Source organism: Globicephala melas, chromosome 1 (genome assembly GCF_963455315.2).
Source record: "Globicephala melas chromosome 1, mGloMel1.2, whole genome shotgun sequence".
Taxonomy (NCBI): domain Eukaryota; kingdom Metazoa; phylum Chordata; class Mammalia; order Artiodactyla; family Delphinidae; genus Globicephala; species Globicephala melas.
In genome coordinates this window covers 152795042-152813594 of record NC_083314.1, presented here as the reverse complement: position 1 = coordinate 152813594, position 18553 = coordinate 152795042, and the positions used below count along the sequence as shown (strand labels likewise).

Genomic DNA, 18553 nt, shown 5'->3' with positions numbered 1-18553 from the left:
CGACAGGATTGAGTGACAAAATGGAGGTTGACCGGGAAGAAGTTTCTGGAGAGAACTGGGGAAATGGCACTTTCAGTCTCTAATCTTTATTCTGATTACGATTATTTTATTGAATGAAGCAGGGGAAGTGAAGCTAAGTGATGCCAGCTAAGAGGAGGAGTGGAGAGAGCCCCTGAGTGGCCTGGTGTGCCCAGGAGTTCCCTGTGGCTCTCCTAAGACTCCCTTCTGTCTGGTCTCCCCTGCTCAACATTTACCCCCTGGTTTGTGATTTGCTGGTTTACAGGATTCAATCTTATTCAACTTGGTATCCACTGTGCTAGTTATTCATTTGCTTATCCCTTCCACAAATATTTATTGAGCACCTCTTACAGGCCAGGCAGAGTCCAAGGTCTTAGAATCCAATAAATATGCACTTAAGTGATTATGTCATGATATAAAGTCAGCATGGAGAAATTCCAGGGGGAGGAAACAGAGCATCTGGAAAGAAAATGTGGGCTATGCCTCACCAAGGCCTGGGCTGGTTAAAAGGGTAAGAAATCAGAAGGAGAAAACCTGCTGACTTTATAGAAAAACAGGCACAAAGCTGAGCCTGCGGATGAGGGACTGGTAATAATTGGGCATTTCATCCGGAGAACATTTTTTTTTAATGAGGAAGAGTGAAATTAAGTGAAATACTGAAAATCTGAAGGTAGATCTGATCTGCCTAATTAAAAAGGCTCTGGAGGGAAGGATTATCGGGGTGTCTGCAGTTCACATTCCCATGACAGAGAAGGCTTGTCCTGCTCGCTGACAGCAGTGCTTGGGATCACCCTGTGCTCTGGGCTCAGACTCCACACTCACCACTCCAGAGCCAGTGTCCCAAGGGGAAGCACAGTTTGTTTCCGGCACAGGTTCGTCTTATGTAGATTTGGTCAGTGTTTGCCTTTGTTGGTACTCAGACCCTTGAGGGCCTTGCTACTACCCACAGCAGCATCTCCTGGGACCTGGTTAGAAATGCAGAATCTCAGGAGCAGCTCCAGACCTGCTGAGTCAGAAGCCACATTTAAACAGGATCCTCAGGCGATTCCTGCACAGTCCTATGAGAGGTGCTGTGGCGGACGTGCTGAGTACTGAGGCCGTGGGCTCCAAGAGCAGAGCGGTCCATGGTGAGAGGGACGCTCCACTGGGGCTCCTGTGCTGAGTGTGCAAAGGAAGGCAAGGCAAGAGAGAAGAGACTGCTTGGTCCCAGAGCGCAGAGCCCCTCCACCTGGCCTGCAGCCGGCTCTGCCCTGCATGCCTCTCTACTCCTCTCACCTCATATTCCCGTGACACAGAACTGCTGCAGGTCACCCCACACACCTGCCGTGTCATTCTGTGCCTTTCTCCTGCCATTCCAGTTATCTGGGACCCCCTTTACCCTCTCCTTGCTAACTCTGTCAAGCCTCAGCCCAGGGGTCAGTGCCTAGGAATCCACCCTGGTCATTCGGGCAGAGCTAAGTGCCTTTCCTCTGTGTCCCACTCCTCCATCCCAGCAAGGTGGCCACCTCACTAAAGTGTGCCCAGACCCCTCACTAAACCCTAAACTCCTCAAGGACAGAGGCCAAGTCTTACTTTCTCTATATATACACCTCAGGATCAGCACAGTGCCTGGCACATAATAAGTACTCAATAAATATTGGATGGATGAATATTTATCAAATACTAACGAGAGAAGTGAACTTCCAGTGGATGTAGCGAATGTTAATTATCCATTTACTTTTCTTTATTCCTCAGTAAACTGTATGCTGCTGAGAGCAGAAACCATGTCTTATTTCTGTCTGCATCCGGGGGATGCAGCAGATACCACATAAATGTAGGTTCAACAAATGAATGGAAAAAAACCAAAGTGTAGCACAGTACTTAAGAGCTCAGAGCTCTGGAGCCAGACTGGGTCAGAATCCTGGCTCTGCCACTTGCTATCTATGTAATTTGGGTAAGTTACATCACCTATCTGTGCCTCAGTTTTCTCTACTTTAAAACTGTGGTTGTAATAGAATCTATGCATAGGGTTATTATGAAACTTCAATGCATTAAGTTCATGAAAAGTGCTTAGAAAAGCATTGTTGTTGCTACGGATGGGAAGAGCCTGGATGGATAGGAATGGCGCACACTGCCTGTAGCTAACTTTGCCAGAGTCCACCTGAAGGTAAGTCAGCTGGTACCTCAAGAGGTTGATCCATGAGCCAGGATAAAGACTCATGCCACAGTAGAGGCACCAGAGATGTAATCTGGGTCCAGGACCAACCCTGACTCTTCCCCACACCCTTAGCCCCAGAGGCCAGAGCAGGTCCTGTGCCCACTGACCACTTATCCATCTACACTCACTCTCTCCTCCTCCTTCTCTATAGGAAAATGTCTCCCTGATCAAGGAGATTAATGAGCTCCGCAGAGAGCTGAAGTTCACCCGCTCCCAAGTCTATGACCTTGAAGCAGCCCTGAAACTGACCAAGAAAATTCAACCACAAGACGTTCCAGAGACAGGTAATGTCACCAGTGGTCAAGAAAGATGGGCACTGGGATCGAGGGACCAATGGCAGCCGCGAGCAGGTCTCCTTGTGGCTTTCAAAGCTGCCTCTCCTGAGTTTCCTCCTGTATCAGCTCACATCCACCCCATGGCCTCCTGGGCACCTCTGCATGCCACGCGCCTGCTCTTCAAAGGATTTGTGAGGACCCTACCACATTCAAACACTCGCAAATCCAGAATTCTTGGGGTTAGCAAAGGTTTCAGAATTCAGAATCTTTCAGATCTTAGGAAGAACATACTATATGTACTGCCTGGGGCAGTGCCCTGAAATCAAACACATTAGTATTTCTGTAGTGAAATATATGAATATTCGCACTAAACTTCATGAATTTAAAAATGCTTTCCATTTTTAAAGGTTTTTGCATTTTACAATTGTGGATCAAGGATTGTGGGCCTGTACGATTAAAATAAAGGCAAAAATAAGGACCAGAAACAATTTATTTTAAAGGGAGAGGGGAAAGAATTACATTAAAAATATTAAATGAGTTAGTTATTGCAGTTATAAAATTCCTCTGAATTTCTGATAGCCAAGACAAAAAGGGAAAAAATGTGATGGTTTACATAGCTCTCATATGGAAAGGAAGTTTTTTTCTGGAGGAACAAACCTTTCCCTGGTACTAAGTTCTGTGAGAAACTAAATACATGGAGCCTTATAAAAGGGATATTGGGGGCTTCCCTGGTGGCGCAGTGGTTGGGAGTCCGCCTGCCGGCGCAGGGGACGCGGGTTCGTGCCCCGGTCTGGGAGGATCCCACATGCCGCGGAGCGGTTGGGCCCGTGAGCCATGGCTGCTGGGCCTGCGCGTCCAGAGCCTGTGCTCCTCCACGGGAGAGGCCACAAGAGTGAGAGGCCCGCATACCGCAAAAAAAAAAAAAAAGAAAGAAAAAGAAAAAAGGGATATTGAACAACGTAATTGACAGTCTTTAACGGTAGGTTTTCAGACAATAAAAAAACATTCTTCAGGTGTCCATTTCTTATCTGGACAGTCAATAAAAAGCAAGAGTATAAGGTATTATTGTGGAAAATTAAGCCAACATAGTTCAAGTATATTGTTTTCTGGTGGTTTACCTTCAGGAATAAAGCTTAGAAACCCTAATGAACTGAAACATTCCACAGCTGTGGACTGGGTCGTTCAAATATCACCACCTCAGGTACTGTGGTTACACAAGGTATTATCATTGGCGGAGGGTAGCTGAAGGATACACAGGAACTCTCTGCACTATTTTCATAACTGTTTGTGAGTCTTGAACTGTTACAAATTATTTATATATATATATATATATATATAATTGTTGTCTCATACGCCATTGTCGTTAGAGTTGAAGTTGAGAGGGTAAACTCTGTGAGTAGTACCTGAAGAACAATATTAACTCTGAAGAACTGACATAAGAGCACAGCATGTGTTAAAAAGACTGAGAACTTGGGGGCTACCCTGGTGGCCCAGTGGTTAGGACTCTGCGCTTTCACTGCCGAGGGCCAGGGTTCAATCCCTGGTTGGGGAACTAAGATCCCACAAGACGCGTGGCACAGCCAAATAAATAAATTAATTGAATTTAATTAATCAATCTGTTAAAAAAAAAAGACAGAACTTGACTTCTTGGAGGTGAAACCATCTTCAGTTGGAGGTGAAGCATAGATGTGTCTGTGAACAATCACAAAACTTCTCTTTTAAAAAATTATTTCAAATATGCCCCAGCGGCCTAGCAAATAACCAGTTGAGACCTCCTCAGGATGCTGTATGATATAGCCAGGTTCTTCTTATTGCTGTGTTGGAAACTATCAGGCATAGACAAAAATTGAGAGAAATTCTAATGAATCCCCATGAATTCATTCCCTGACTTGAACAACGGTCGCTCTTGTTTCATCGTTATCGCCACACCCCCCCAATTATTCCCTCCCACACCCATAGTAGATTATTCTGAAGCAAACCAAATATCATGCCACTTGTGTCATAGAGCTTTACTCAAGGGAGGTTTCATCAGTAGTGGCTGAAGACAGGTATTACCAATTGTCTGCCTTGATCATGAAGAACCTAAGTCTGGCTTAGGACCAGCAAATGGAAAGACATCTTTTGTTCATGGACTGGAAGATTTATTAAAATGTCAATACTATCTAAAGTGATCTACACATTCAATGTAATCCCTATCAAAATCCCAATGACATTTTTTTGCAGAAATAGAACATCCATTCTAAAATTCATTGGGAGTTTCAAGGTACCCCAAATAGCCAAAACTCTTGAAAAAGAACAAAGTTGAAGGCCTCACACTTCCTATTTCAAAATTTACGGCAAAGCTATAGTAATCAAAACAGTATGGTACTGGCATAAATATAGACATATAAACCAATGGAATAGAATACAGAGCCCAGAAATAAACACTCACATATATGGTCAAATGATTTTCAATGTGGGTGTCAAAACTATTCAATGAGGAAAGGACAATCTTTTCAACAAATGGTGCTGGGAAAACTGGATACCCACATGCAAAGGAATGAAGTTGGACCCTTACCTTACATCATATACAAAATTTAACTCAAAGTGGACGAAAGACTTAAACATAAGAGCTAAAACTATAAAACTCATAGAAGAAAATATAGGGGGAAACTACATTATATTAGATTTTGCAATGATTTCTTAGATAGGACATCAAAAGTACAGACAACAAAAAGAAAGTAGATAAATTGGACTACATCCAAATTTAAAGCTTTTGTGCATCAAAGAACACAATCGAAAAGTGTGAAAAGGCAACCTATGGTATGGGAGAAGATATTTGAAAATCACATATCTGATAAAGTGTTGACATCCAGAATATATAAGGAACTCTTACAACTTAACTAGAACAACGACAAAAAAAATTTTTTTAATAAGCAAAGGACTTGAATAGACATTTCTCCAAAGAAAATATACAGATGCCTATAATAAGTATATGAAAAAAGCAGGCAGGGACGTAAACAGAAACTAGGCAGAGGCGAGTGACGCAGGCCCAAGAAGGTGGAGGGGCTGGTAGGTGGATGGGCTGGTAGGCTTTTGTGTGCTATACCTTCCCAGGGGTGCTACTTTTCCCAGGGCTCCATGGCTAGGCCACAGCTTGACTGAGGAGATGGTTACCAGGGACAACCGGTAGCAGAAGGTGGATGAAGGGTCAAGACCTAGAAAAGAGAAGAAATCAAGAGCCTAGAAAGATCAAGAGTCTAGAAATTGCAGTAAAGGAGAAGAGGCAAGGAGCAAAGGCAGACAGAGAAGGATCCAGACTTCTCCTGGGAAGGATGGGATAAGTTGAGTACTCTGAATGCTGGTCCCATCAGGTCAATTAGAGGCCAAGGCAAGCTGGCCACTGGCCACTGCTGACCACTTCCTCTTTAAAATACTCTCTTCCTTGGCCACCATCGTCTGTTCTTTTCTAGTTTTTCCTCCAGGGAAGGGGTTGGCAGCAGATAGGAAAGAGAACCCTCTTCCACTGAGAGAAGATTGACTGTGGTGAGGGAGTTGGGGACACCGTTCCTCAGTGAAGACGGTGGCAATGTCATCCATTAAGAGAAGAGGAGAGGATGGATTTGGCAATAACTTCTTGGATATGATATCAAAAGCACAGGCAACAAAAGAAAATATATAATAAATTAGACTGTCAAAATTTAAAACTTCTGTGCATCAAAGAACACAATCAACAGAGTGAAAAGTCAACCTAGGGAATGAGAGAAATCATACAGCTAATAAGGGGTCAATGTCCAGAATATATAAAGAACTCCTACAACTCCAAAACAAACAAACAAACAAACCTGATTTAAAAATGGGCAAAGGACTATAGACACTTCTCCAAGAAGATACACAGATGGCCAAGAAGCACATGAAAAATGCTCAGTATTACTAACAATTAGGGAAATGAAATCAAAGCCACAATGAGATACTGTGTCACACTCATTAGGATGGCTACTATCAAAATAAACCAAACCAAAAAGAAAAAACAAACAAAAAACCCAGAAAATAACGAGTGTTGACAAGGGTCTGGAGAAATTGGAACCCTGGTGCACTGCTGATTGGAATGTAAAACAGGAAAACAGTAAGGTGTTTCCTCAAAAAATTAATAACAGAGTTACCATTTGAACCAGAAATTGCACTTCTGGGTTTATACCCAAAAGAAGTGAAAGCAGGGTCTCAAAGAGGATATTTGTACACTCATGTTCATAGCAACATTATTCACAGTAGCCAAAAGGTGGAAGCAACCCAAATTTCCAACAATAGATGAATGGATAAACAAAATGTGGTCTATATATGCAATGAAATATTATTCAACCTTAAAAAGGAAGGAAATTCTGACATATGATACAACATAGATGAGCCTTAAGGACATTATGCTAAGCCAGACACAAAAGGACAAATACCGTATGATTCCATTTATATGAGATACCTAGAGTCATCAAATTCATAAAGACAGAACACAGAATGGTGGCTACGAGGGGCTGGGGGTGGGGGGACTGGGGAGCTGTTTAATGGGGATGCGGTTTGAGTTTTTTGAGATGAGAAGAGTTCTGGAGATTAGTTGCACAACAATGTGAATGTACTTAACACTACTAAACCATACACTTAAAAATGGTTAAGGGACTTCCCTGGTGGTCCAGTCGCTAAGACTATGTGCTCCCAATGCAGGGGGCCCAGGTTCGATCCCTGGTCAGGGAACTAGATCCCACATGCCGCAACTAGGAGTTCTCATGCTGCAACTAAAGATCCCACATGCCGCAACTAAGAGTTCGCATGCCACAACTAAAAGATCCCACACGCAGCAACGAAGATCCGAGTGCTGCAACTAAGACCCGTGCGGCCAAATAAATAAATAAGTACATAAATTTTTTTTTAATGGTTAAGTTAGTAAATGCTATATAGATTTTACCACAAGTTTTTTTTCTAAGTAGGGCAGAGGAGTTGGAGTAAAGATTGAAGTTCCTAAGTGCTTCTGTGGGGAATGAGAGTTTGCTGACTATGGACATAAAGTCCGTCTGGGGTTGGAAACCAAGAACTTGAATCTCGTGTGTTACCTTTATCGGTAACGCACAGCAGGCCAGATGTGAAAGTGGCGACCCTGGATGCTCAGATTATCTTGGATGTAGGCTGGGCAGGGTACCTGGGGCAGAGGGATGAGGCATCTAGATGGGAGAAGAAACTCACTGTGGGTCTACCTGGTCAGAAAAGGAGTGAATCTAAGAGGAACCCATTTAGTAGGTAAAAAATGGAGTTGTCCAGGAAGATGAGGTCTAAATTCAGTCTAAGAAGTGGTGAATGGAACACTAGAGTGAAAGATCCTGGGCGTGGCAAGGGAGGGGAAGCCACAGAGTGGGTGTGAAGCTGATGTGCAGGCCAAACAATTAATGCTGAGAGTTTAGCCTCGTGAGGCCGGGGAGTGGGGTGAGCCGTGGACCCTCGTGGACACCAGCATCACCCAGGACAGCACTGAGACAGGAGGATGGCTGAGAGTCTCGAGGGACGTCCTCAGGGAACATGAGTGAGTGGCCACAGCAGGAAGGCTAGAGAGGGGTCTCCGGGAGCAGGTTTACGTGAGGAGGAGGACTGGCAGCTTGGAGGCCAACCCGGGTCAATAGGAGAGTGCCACTCTGCTTGGGGTGTGGGGACTGAGCAGCCCCCAATGGAGGGGGCTTGGGGCAGGTACACTGCCGGGCTCAGGAGAGGGGCCGGGCTGAGGTCAGGTTTAGCATTTGCCTTATCGCTCCAAAGCATGTCTCTTCGTTTCTCCTTCTCTGCTAGACAGTGAAATGGCTCATCTCCATCTCCCTAGCATCTGGGTTGGAGTGTCTACCCCATAGCAGGTGCTCCGTAAATGTGTGCGGGGATGGAGGTTAGAGGGGGAAGGGAGGATAAGCTTTGCAGCAGCCCAGTAACAGGCCCACACTAGTCCTGCTCTGTCCCCTACAGTGTCCGGCAAAGACTTACCAGGCTTGCCTCCCACCATGAGACTGAATGAGCAAGAAGAAACCGGGAGAATCATTGAGATGCAGCGCCTGGAGATCCAGCGCCTCAGAGACCAGATCCAAGAGCAAGAGCAGGTCCCAGGCTTCCACCCCTTCACTGGGATGCGGCTGCCTTCCCTCCTGGGGGCAGAAGCAGACTTAAAGCTGCAGACCAAGTGACCCACTCTGGTGAGCCGTCTCCAGCCACGCCGGAAGAAGCACGGTGCTCTCGTCCCCAGCCTGACTCTGGGCTGCAGCCCCTGCAGCCCTGACCACACCAGCCTCTCCCTCCTGCCCTGGGGAACCTGGGACACGGGCAGAATAAAGGTGTTCTCCCACAATCACGTCCAACTCTCTGCTTAGCCAGGGAGCTGGGGAGGGAGGAAGGGAAGAGGGACCCTGAGGCCCGGGGGGCTCCTGCTCACCCAAAGCCACCACTGCTAGTCCCTGTCCAGGCACAGGGCTGCCTGTCACTGCAGAGATCCCACGCCCCTCCCCGCTCTTTTCTGGACCTCAAGGGCAGGGCTGCCTGTCGCTTCTGACCTGCCTTCTCCTCTGCCAGCCACGTCAGGACCAGACAAAGCCTCCTACGTTTTCTTCTTACTTATGAAACATAATGAGGTTTTCTGAGAATTTTCACAGCTGTGTGAAGGTGAGAGTAAAATCAAGAACATGGCAAAGTTGGTAGAGTTCCCCCACATCTTCCATTAGCTGCAGACCCTGGTGTCAGCACTATAAGCAGAACTCTGCCCTTCTTTCTCTTACCTCCACGCCTCTCTAGACTTGTCATCCTCGGTCTGCAGGGCCCTGCCCTGCTCCTCCATTTCTGGGGGCCACCTCTTCCTCTAGACCCCACACTGGGTGGCCCAGCCACACATACCAGGAGAGGTGGTTTTTTATGCACTAAGAACCCAGATGTCCCTGTCTTCTCCCACTTGCAGAAGCCAGACACCCTTCTAATACCCAAATAACAAATATTAAGCCCCCGATCTCTCCTGGTGCGTCATGGAATCTCAGGGCTGAGATACAACCAGAGCTCGAGAAGGACTTGAACTAAGACCTGGGACATGGCTGGAACCCCCTCTCCCTCTCTTATTCTTGCCTCTCTATAGACCAGCCTCCCATTGCCGGTAAGTTGGCAGAAGGGGACCCTTAGCATCCCATGAGTAGATGCCCCAAGGCTGACATGGAGTCTCTAGTCTAACTTTAAATTGCCCAAGGAGAATATTTGGGGCCTAGCTTGAGTCTGGAGCTCACCACTATCCAATCAACTGTACCCAGAGGGGTGGGTCACAGGATAGAATGCTGGTTACTGGGGTTCATTCATCCCTGTAGTGAAGTTGGTCATTGTGAGTGGAGCAGATATTCCAAAAGATGTCTGTCTGGGGCAGCTGTCAGTCATGGAACATGGGGTGGGGGCAGGGGACCTGGAGCCATTGAAGACCTGGTGTTGCACCTGTGCTTTAAGCCCTTTATTCTCCAACTGCCTTTCAGGGTGGCAAGGATGGGACCTCTTTCGCTCACCACCATCTCCAGCACCTGCACACTCCCTGGTCCAGAGAAGGGAAACAGTAAATGTTTGCTGGATGAATTATATTATTTATCGCCCCCCCCAACTATTTAGACTAAGTATTATTGTACCCATTTTACAGATGAATAGACTGGGACACACGGAGTTTAAGCCATTTTTCTAAGGTTGCAGAGCTAGAGCTGGGACTGGGACCTTCAAGTTCAATCTAGTTCCATAACCAATATTCTCTCCACTGTTCATGCTTTCATTCACAAGCCTTCCTTGAATACCTATTACACGCCAGGCCTGTTCTAGGAGCTAGGATGCATAAACCACTCCGTTCATGAAGCTTATCTTCCAGGGCGGTAGACAGACAATATTCCAGACAGATAAGAATATATAGCATATTTGACAGCAACAAGTGCTAAGGAGAAACATGAGAGAATAAAGGAAATCAAAGAATGAAGGGCAGAGAGGTAGGATGTAGGGGGCAGGCTGTGATTTTAGACACAGGAAGGAAGCCTCACTGAGGCGGTGACATTTGAGCACCTTCCTGAAAAAAGGTGAGGGAGGGAGCCACGTGGGAGGAAAGAGCTCCAGGCAGAGGGAACAGCCAGGGCAAAGGCTCTGAGCAAGCACAAGCAGAAGAGGGACAGCGAGGCGGGGGTGAAGTCAGAGAAGGCCTTCGAGATGGTGGGAGGACTCTGGCTGTTTCTCTGGGTAAGACAGGCCATTGGAGGACTTTACCTGCTCTACCTTATAACAGGATCACTCTAGCTACCGGGTGGAGAACAGCCTGAGGTGGGAACTTGGCCGAAGCAGGGAGGCTGGGCTACAGGCTGGGCTACAGCTCTCCCTTCTCCTGGGTCCTCCCACCGTCTAACACAGGGGTCCCCAACCCCCAGGCCACATCCAAGGCCTGTTAGGAACCGGCCGCACAGCAGGAGGTGAGCAGTGGGAGAGTGAGCGAAGCCTCATCTGCTGCTCCCCACCGCTCCCCACTGCTCCCCGTCACTCCCCACCGCCCCCACCGCCCCCCACCGCCCCCCACCGCTCCCCATCGCTCCCCACCGCCCCCCACCGCTCCCCATTGCTCCCTACCGCTCCCCACCGCCCCCCACCACCCCCCACCGCCCCCCACCGCCCCCCACCGCTCCCCATCGCTCCCCACCGACCCCCACCACTCCCCATTGCTCCCCACCGCTCCCCACCGCCTCCCACTGCTCCCCACCGCCCCCATCACTCCCCACCGCTCCCCACTGCTCCCCATTGCTCCCCACCGCCCCCCACCTCTCCCCACCGCCCCCCACTGCTCCCCACTGCTCCCCACCGCTCTCCATTGCTCCTCACCGCTCCCCACCGCTCCCCACCACTCCCCATCGCTCCCCATCGCTTGCATTACCGCCGGAACCATCCCCCCCGCCCCACCCCTCAATCCGTGGGAAAATTGTCTTCCACGAAAGCAGTCCCTGGGGCCAAAAAGGTTGGGGACTGCTGGTCTAAGGGATCAGTTAGAATCCACACCTCAGGCTCTCTGCCCACTGCCACCTCCTCCCCCGCCTTCAGTACCGCCCATCTGAGCTGCCTCAACAGCCTCTGCTTTGGGGACAGAGTTCAACAGCCCTGCGAGGAGCCTGCCTGTCCACTTTAACTCCAAGTTATTCGATAAGACACAGAATGAGAACAAAGTCTCACCCAATCAATGTTTAAACTGGAAGCTTTTAGGCTTTGTTCCCTCCATCCAAAAAATTCCCTTCAAACCCCCAAGGGAAGCCGGTGGAGGGCAGGGGGGCGTGGATCTCATGACTTCCCCTGCCCAGCTCTATCCAGGACAGCTGGACATGGATGGGTCTGGCTGGGACCAGCCCCTCCTTGGGACCAGGAGGAAAATAAATGTCAGAGGGGCAAGAGGAATACAAAGCCACTGAGCCCTGCCAGGCCCCTTCTTCCCCGCTCACCCCAGGGCAGGGAACTCCTTTATAATGCTTTGCAAAGTGGCAAACCCACATGTTTGTCCCCAAGATCCAGCCTGCCCTAACCTTTCCTTGAGGGGAAGAACCATCTAGCAAGGGACCTGCAAGCCACACGTGGCGAGATTTAGACATGTGGCTAGTCTGAGCTGAGACGCACCGTAAGCATAAAATACACAGCGAATTTTCAAGACGAAATAAAAGACTGAAAGAGCTCAATCACTTGTGTATTAAAATGAAAATATTTGGGGCTTAAATTAAAATTTCACTGTATTAATTTCACCTGTTTCTCTTTACTTTTTTCACATGATTATTAGACGATTTTACATTTTAAATTACATATGTGGCTCGTATTATATTCCTACTGGACCGTGCTGCTCTAGAGTTATGACCAGGCCCCCAATCATCTCCACCGAGCAAAGCAAAGAGAAGCATGGACAGGTCCAGCAAAATTATTTTGTGAGCTGATAATGGAAAGATAACTTTGATTTTGTTTTTCTTGTCTATTTCATACACACCAAAAGGAGAGACAGCAGGAGGCATTACAAGCGGTTCAATCCAGCCGACAATTACCTCCAACTAGCCCCCCCCCCCCCGCCGCCGCCCATCGTGTAGTGTGTGGTGCCAGATTCACTTGTTAGAAGCAGAGCCCTGGCCATGTCCCCATTATACTCTAGAACCCTCCATGAGTACCTCAGATGAGTCCGAATGCCTCACCAAGGCATTCAAGGCCCTGAGCCACCTGAGCCAAACTTGCCTTTCCAGCTACATCTCCCAAGCTCCCTGCGTAGCCCCACATCTGGCAGTTCACAGTTCATTCATTCAACACGTTTACTGCATACTTCCCATGTGCCAGGCACAGTGCTGGCTGCTGAGGTCACGAGGGTTGGCAAAACAGGCACTAAACCTGCACCCACTGGGAACCACACATCTAGTGGGGGATGACAGGTGAATAAATAGGGCAATCACAGCACATGCAGTAAGAGCAGTTGTGGGGGAAGCATGGGGGCCATAGGTGCCCCAAAGAGGAACCTGAACCAGCCTAGAGGTCAAGGAGGGCTTCCTGGAGGAGGTGACATCTCAGTTGAAGAAGTTGAGTTAGCCAGACCAAGGCTGGGGGTGGGGCGTGGTAAATATCCCAGGAAGAGAGAACTATGAGTTCAAAAACCAAGCGGAAGGGCAGAGCAGTGCAGAGCATACATAACTGAAAGACAGGCATTCCGGCTGGAGGGCAGGGGCCAGGGGCAAATGACTGGCCTGCGGTGGATAGCAGGGGTTCTGTGAGCCTTGTGAAGGAATATGGCATTTATCCCGAAGTGTTTATTCTGCAAGTGTTTTAAGCTAGGGAGCTCCTGTTTCCCACCTGAAAAGCCTTTACCCCCTCCTCCCTGTGCACTCAAATCCTGCCTCCTCAGGGGGGCCAAAACGTGGGGCAAACCTCCCTTGGTCAGGCCCTTGAGGCTCTGAAGGAGAATGGGCAAGGGGCTTGTGGGGCTCCGGCCCAGGGGAAAGCGCCAAGGGATGGAGGTACTGGGGCTGGGCTTGGGGGCCAGCTGGTGTTGGAGTGTGGGGCTGAGGCAGGATTTGAGCTTGGAGTCGGGATTTGGGGGCTGGATTCAGGAACATGGGTCAAGGTTGGGGCCAAGGATGAGGCTGCCATCTAAGATCTAATTCCAGCATTTGGAGCTGAGGTTTCAAGCCAGATTTGGGGTTGGGATCTCGGGCTGGGACTGGAATTGGATTTAGAAATGGGGCTGGGGGGTCAGGGTTGGGATTTGAGATTCAGGGTTGGGGCTGAGATGTGGGGTAGGGGCCTCGGTTGGAGCTAGGAGTCCTAGTTAGGGTTTGAAACTGCAGCTGGGGCTGGGGTTGGGTTTAAGGCTGGAACTAAAGCTAAATTGGGTTGGAGCTGGGGGATGGGCTCGGGTCCGGGCTCTGGGGCAGATGGACAACATTCCTACTGCTGCCCGGGTCTGGAAATTGTCTTCGTGCCCTAACAGCAAGGGACAGAAGCCCCTCCCTTCCCAGGAATGCCTCAGCCCAGCAGAAGGAGCAGCGCCACGTCAGCCAATCGTCTCAGGCCCTGCCTTGGAAACACCTGTTGATCCTCCCCCCCTACCCCCCACCCCCGCCTGAGCTCACCCAGGTGCAGGTCAGGCAGGTGAAGCGCCTCCCCGGAAACAGAGCTAGAGCGCCCCACCTGCCCGCCCTGCCTGCTCAGATCGGATCCAGCACCTCCAGGCTTCTTGTGAGTGCCCCGTGGTCCCCCCTACCCCCACCATTCACCGTCTCCCTCTGGCTTTTCCCCTGAGAGCCTCCACCCCACCCCCAGCCTGGCTCCATGGTCCCGGCACACCTGTGCAAGCACTTTCAGATCCGTGAAGTCACAGCCCTGGGGAATGCTGGGACTGATTCCAGGGCCCCTCCCTCGGCCCCTCCCCCACCTCCCTTGGGGGCACCTGCAGCTGCCCATCCTACCTCGTGTGCGGGGCAACCCCTGCTGAGGGATTGTGGAGGACGGATACCTCATCAGTGGTGTAACCCACGTACAGCCATGAAGTCATAGTCCCGAATGATCCAGGACCTGTGTCCTATATATAAAGCAGGAGTCCCGTCCTAAACGGGAGGAGAGAATGTTGTGTTCTTTTATTCAGAAAGCATGCTCTGGGCATCTAAGCATGCTCTGGGCATCTATTCCCATTGGAATTCTGACCTGGAGATGTTAATGCCCCCACCTCTCAAGATAAAAGTTATCATCCTCACTTTTCAGATAAGGGTCCTGAGCTCCAAGAGGTGAACTTGCTGGGGGCTTCTCTGACCTCCCCCAAGCCCCTCTTCTGACTAACCCACAGCCAGCACTCATCACAGGAACACACCTGCTATAAACTGGGGCTCCCTGAGGGCAGGGGCCGGGCTGCTATACTTTGCCCAGTGGGAGTCATGCTGACTGGCCTCTGGAGGATGTGTTCAATGAGGAACCACTGCGAGGTCCCTCGTCCACATACCCACCGTGGCAGGGACTGCAGCTGGGGGTCCAGTCCAAAGCCCTCCTTCCCTTTGTACCACTTTAGAGAAATCGTGGAGGAAGATGGCATGGGAGTGCGGTGAGCGGGAGAAGAGTGGGGGAAGCAGGAAGACTGGTGAGGAAGTTGGGGGGAGGGAGGTTGAAATGCAGAAGCAGGAGGACGAGGGCAGGGAGTGGGACGGAGACATGTTTAGAGGTGACACGTACAAGGGAGGGACACAAGAGGAGGAGTGGGTTTGCGGTAAGATGACGAGCTTGGGTTGGAAGCCGTTGCATCAGAGGTGCCTGTGGGACATCAAGGTGACAATTGCCTATGGGTCTTGGAGCTTGGGAGGGAGATCTGGGTTTGAGAGAGAGAGGGATTTGGGAACCAGCAGCCATGCCTGTGAGGTGGGATGGGGTATTGGGGGTCAGATCCTGACTCGCGGAGAAGAAGTCGCAGCCCAAAGAGAGAAGATTCAGGGTCAGGCAGCTGGTTGCAGAAGGGTTAAGTCATAAGCCCCCTCCCTCCCCACAACCCTCCCCGCAGGAGCCAGCGGTGACAGCTGAGGCCATGTGAGTTGGATCCTGAATGAGGCTTTATCTCTGGGTCTCCATCCAGTCCCATCGTCCACCGTGGCACCAGCTCCCTCGGCCAGCCGGGATGGGACAGGCAACTGAGACAGCCCGAGCCAGAGAGGTCAGGGGCTGGGCAGGGGGTTCCCTGGGTGGGTGAGGATGCTTTGGGTGGAGGGAGCTCTCCTGAGATCTCTGGAGAGGCATTCCCGAGGGGGCAGTGCTAGGGAGGAGGTTTCCCTGGGGGGGTGTTGGTTGCAGGGGACATGGGAAGATTCCCAGGGACCACCCCCAAGGCTCCCAGGAGAGACCATAAGGGGCAGATGGGCCAGGGAGATGGCAAGTGTGATTCTCCCCCCTGCAGGTGATGGTGACCATCCCCTGGACCGTGCGAGGAACAGGACTCTGGGCCTCCGGCCGCCGCGCAGGTAGTGGGGGCTCCAGGCCATGATCCGTACCTCTGCCCCCTGACGCGGCCCTCTGCCCTTACTCGTGCCGGATCAGCCATGTCTGAGGGAGACGCTCGGGCCCCGCCGGGCCGGGGGCTGCCACCGGATGTGCTGGCGGAGCAGGTGGAGCTGTGGTGGTCCCAGCAGCCGCGGCGCTCAGCGCTCTGCTTCGCCGTGGCTGTGGGCCTCGTGGCGGGCTGTGGGGCGGGTGGCGTGGCCCTGCTGTCCTCCACCAGCAGCCGCTCGGGCGAGTGGCGTCTGGCGGTGGGCACAGTGCTCTGCCTGCTGGCCCTGCTGGTCCTGGTTAAGCAGCTGATGAGCTCGGCCGTGCAGGACATGAACTGCATCCGCCAGCCCCGCCACGTGGCTCTGCTCCGCAGCGGCGGCGGGGCCGACGCCCTGGTGGTGCTGCTCAGCGGCCTGGCGCTGCTGGTCACCGGCTTGACGCTGGCAGGGCTGGCCGCTGCCCCTGCCCCCGCCCGGCCGCTGGCCGCCATGCTGTTCGTGGGCGTCACCCTGGCTGCCTCAGGTGCGCTCTTGCTGCTGGGCCTGCTGCTGTATCAGGTGGCCGTGAGCGGACACTGTCCCCCTACCCGTGCGGCCGCCCCCTCCGCCCGCAGTGACCACAGTGGGAATGGCAGCGTCTTCAGCATCTCAGGACGGTTGTCCGCTGGCCAGCATCGTGAGACCACGTCCAGCATCGCCAGCCTCATCTGACGGAGCCCGGGCCCTCCTTCCCGTGACCTGCCTCAGCCTCCACAGAGCCGTGCCCGGGCGCGAGTGAGGGTGTGTGCACACACGTGTGTGCACACGCACCAAGGGGAGAGTGACTGCATGGGTGTCCCCAGGACTGCTCAGCCCTCTGAGTGACTGTGTGACTGTGATGAGGGGCCGATTTGCACCCACACACCCACGTCACAAGGAGGGAACTGCTTCTCCTTGGAGCTCGTGGAACCGTCAGTCTGCCTGTCTGTGTCCGGGGCCTCTAGGCAGAGAAGGGTCTGGGATCCCTGAAGATCCCTGGCCCCCATCCCTAACACCCCTCAAAGGCAACTCTGCCCTGTAACACCTGTCAGGGATTTCCCCAGGAGAGGCGGCTGCCTGCCCCAGAGACTGCGCCAGTGAACCCTTTTATCAGGGAGACTGAATGGTGATAGAGTGGACAGAACACAGGCTCCGGCATGACAGGCCTGGGCTGCAGTCCCCCCCTCTACCACTCACCAGGTGGGGGCCTTGGGCAAGTGGCTTAACCTCTCTGAGCCCTGGTTTCTTGAGCGTCATGGTCACGGTCGTCAACTGTTAGGATCAAATGATATTATTTACGTATAGAAGGACCGGGCACACGGCAGATGTGCAATAAAAGTGGTGACTGCTGTTAGTGGTGTTGTCTTTATCTCACCATCTCGCCAAGAGACCTCCCCTCCCCTCCCCCTGCTTCCCCACCCCCGGCCACCCTCCCAAAGGGAACACATCGCGCCTACCTCAGGCTGACCTAAGGTGCCTTGAAGGTATCCTCAGCCAGACCTGTGGTCTCTCCTCATAGGTACTAGGAAGCCGGAGGGGAGACGGGATGAGGGGATGCTTAACCTCAGGAAGGTAGTGCGTCTCTGGTCCCAGGGAGAGGGTGTTGTGGGCAGGGAGGGTGGTGAGTCCTCATTTGCTTATGTGCTGGCTCCCGATGAAGCCTGAAGTATTGGGGTTTTATCGCCTGGTTTCTCTGGAGGCTGCAACTCCTAACCCCACCTCTGAAACCAGAACATCCTGTTCTGTGTAGTTGCAGCACCGGCTGACCTGCCTCTGGGTTTCCAGGCACGGGAGGGGTGTTGGACGCCCGCTTCGGCATGAGAGTACCTGCCTGCTTGGGGTCAGCCCTGGAAGCGCTCTCCCTTTCTGGATGCAGGGGCACTTCCTGTGTGACAAGGACAGAGGTCCACTGGAGGGACGCCCAAGAGCGCCAGTTACTGCTTCATCACTGGCTGCTTCACAAAATGAAGATTATAGGAAGCCCCACGGGGGACACCAAGAGAGGCCGGGAAGCCAGACAAAGGTGTTGCCTAACAGGTGTTCAATGTGGAGCTACAGAGGCTCTGACAGGAGAAAATTGCTTTCGGCTTGCCAAGATCAAGGCAGTTTCCTGGAGAAAACACTAAGCCAATGGATGAGGGAAAGGGTGTTGCCAGGCCTGAGAGGGAGAATTCCCAGGCTGGGAATTCCGTGCACCTCAGACTCCACATATCCAAATGTGAGCCCCTCTCCTCTCTACCCTGAACTAGGTCCCCGTCTCACCCTCCACCCAGCATCCAGGTTAGAGACCTCAGGTGCCGAGGTTCCGCCTTGCTTTTGCAGGCTAGTGTGCAGACTCCCCAACACGACAGGCCTCCCTCTTTCCTCAACACACCCACGAGCCAGCCACGCTGCACCATTGTCGTGACTCCACCACGGGGGGTCCTGGCACGGGCCTGGGCACATAGTAAGGTGTGGATGGGCGGATGAAGGACTCGGCTTGGTGAGACCCACCTATAACTGGGAAGGGTAGGGAAGTTAGCCCA

General features: G+C 51.5%; 2 protein-coding genes across 3 annotated transcripts in view; both read left to right on the top strand.

The window, feature by feature from the left end:
* CFAP57 (cilia and flagella associated protein 57) overlaps positions 1-8799 on the top strand; it is a 76377-nt gene extending 67578 nt beyond the window's left edge. Inside the window, exons 21-22 of the mRNA XM_030866856.2 lie at positions 2367-2499; positions 8461-8799. Of these exons, the coding sequence (XP_030722716.1) occupies positions 2367-2499; positions 8461-8675 (348 nt within the window). The 3' untranslated portion in view covers positions 8676-8799. The remainder of the gene's footprint in view (positions 1-2366; positions 2500-8460) is intronic.
* A 5338-nt stretch (positions 8800-14137) lies between these two features.
* TMEM125 (transmembrane protein 125) lies at positions 14138-17382 on the top strand. 2 transcript variants are annotated; one of them, XM_070045417.1, is made up of 3 exons: positions 14138-14223; positions 15530-15679; positions 15920-17382. In XM_070045417.1, exon 3 carries the CDS (start codon positions 16062-16064, stop codon positions 16719-16721), a length of 660 nt encoding a protein of 219 aa, XP_069901518.1. In that variant the 5' UTR covers positions 14138-14223; positions 15530-15679; positions 15920-16061; the 3' UTR covers positions 16722-17382. The 2 variants fall into 2 exon arrangements, with proteins under 2 accessions (XP_069901518.1, XP_060162705.1); XM_060306722.1 differs by lacking the exon at positions 14138-14223 and adding an exon at positions 15165-15300.
* Positions 17383-18553: the final 1171 nt, after the last annotated feature.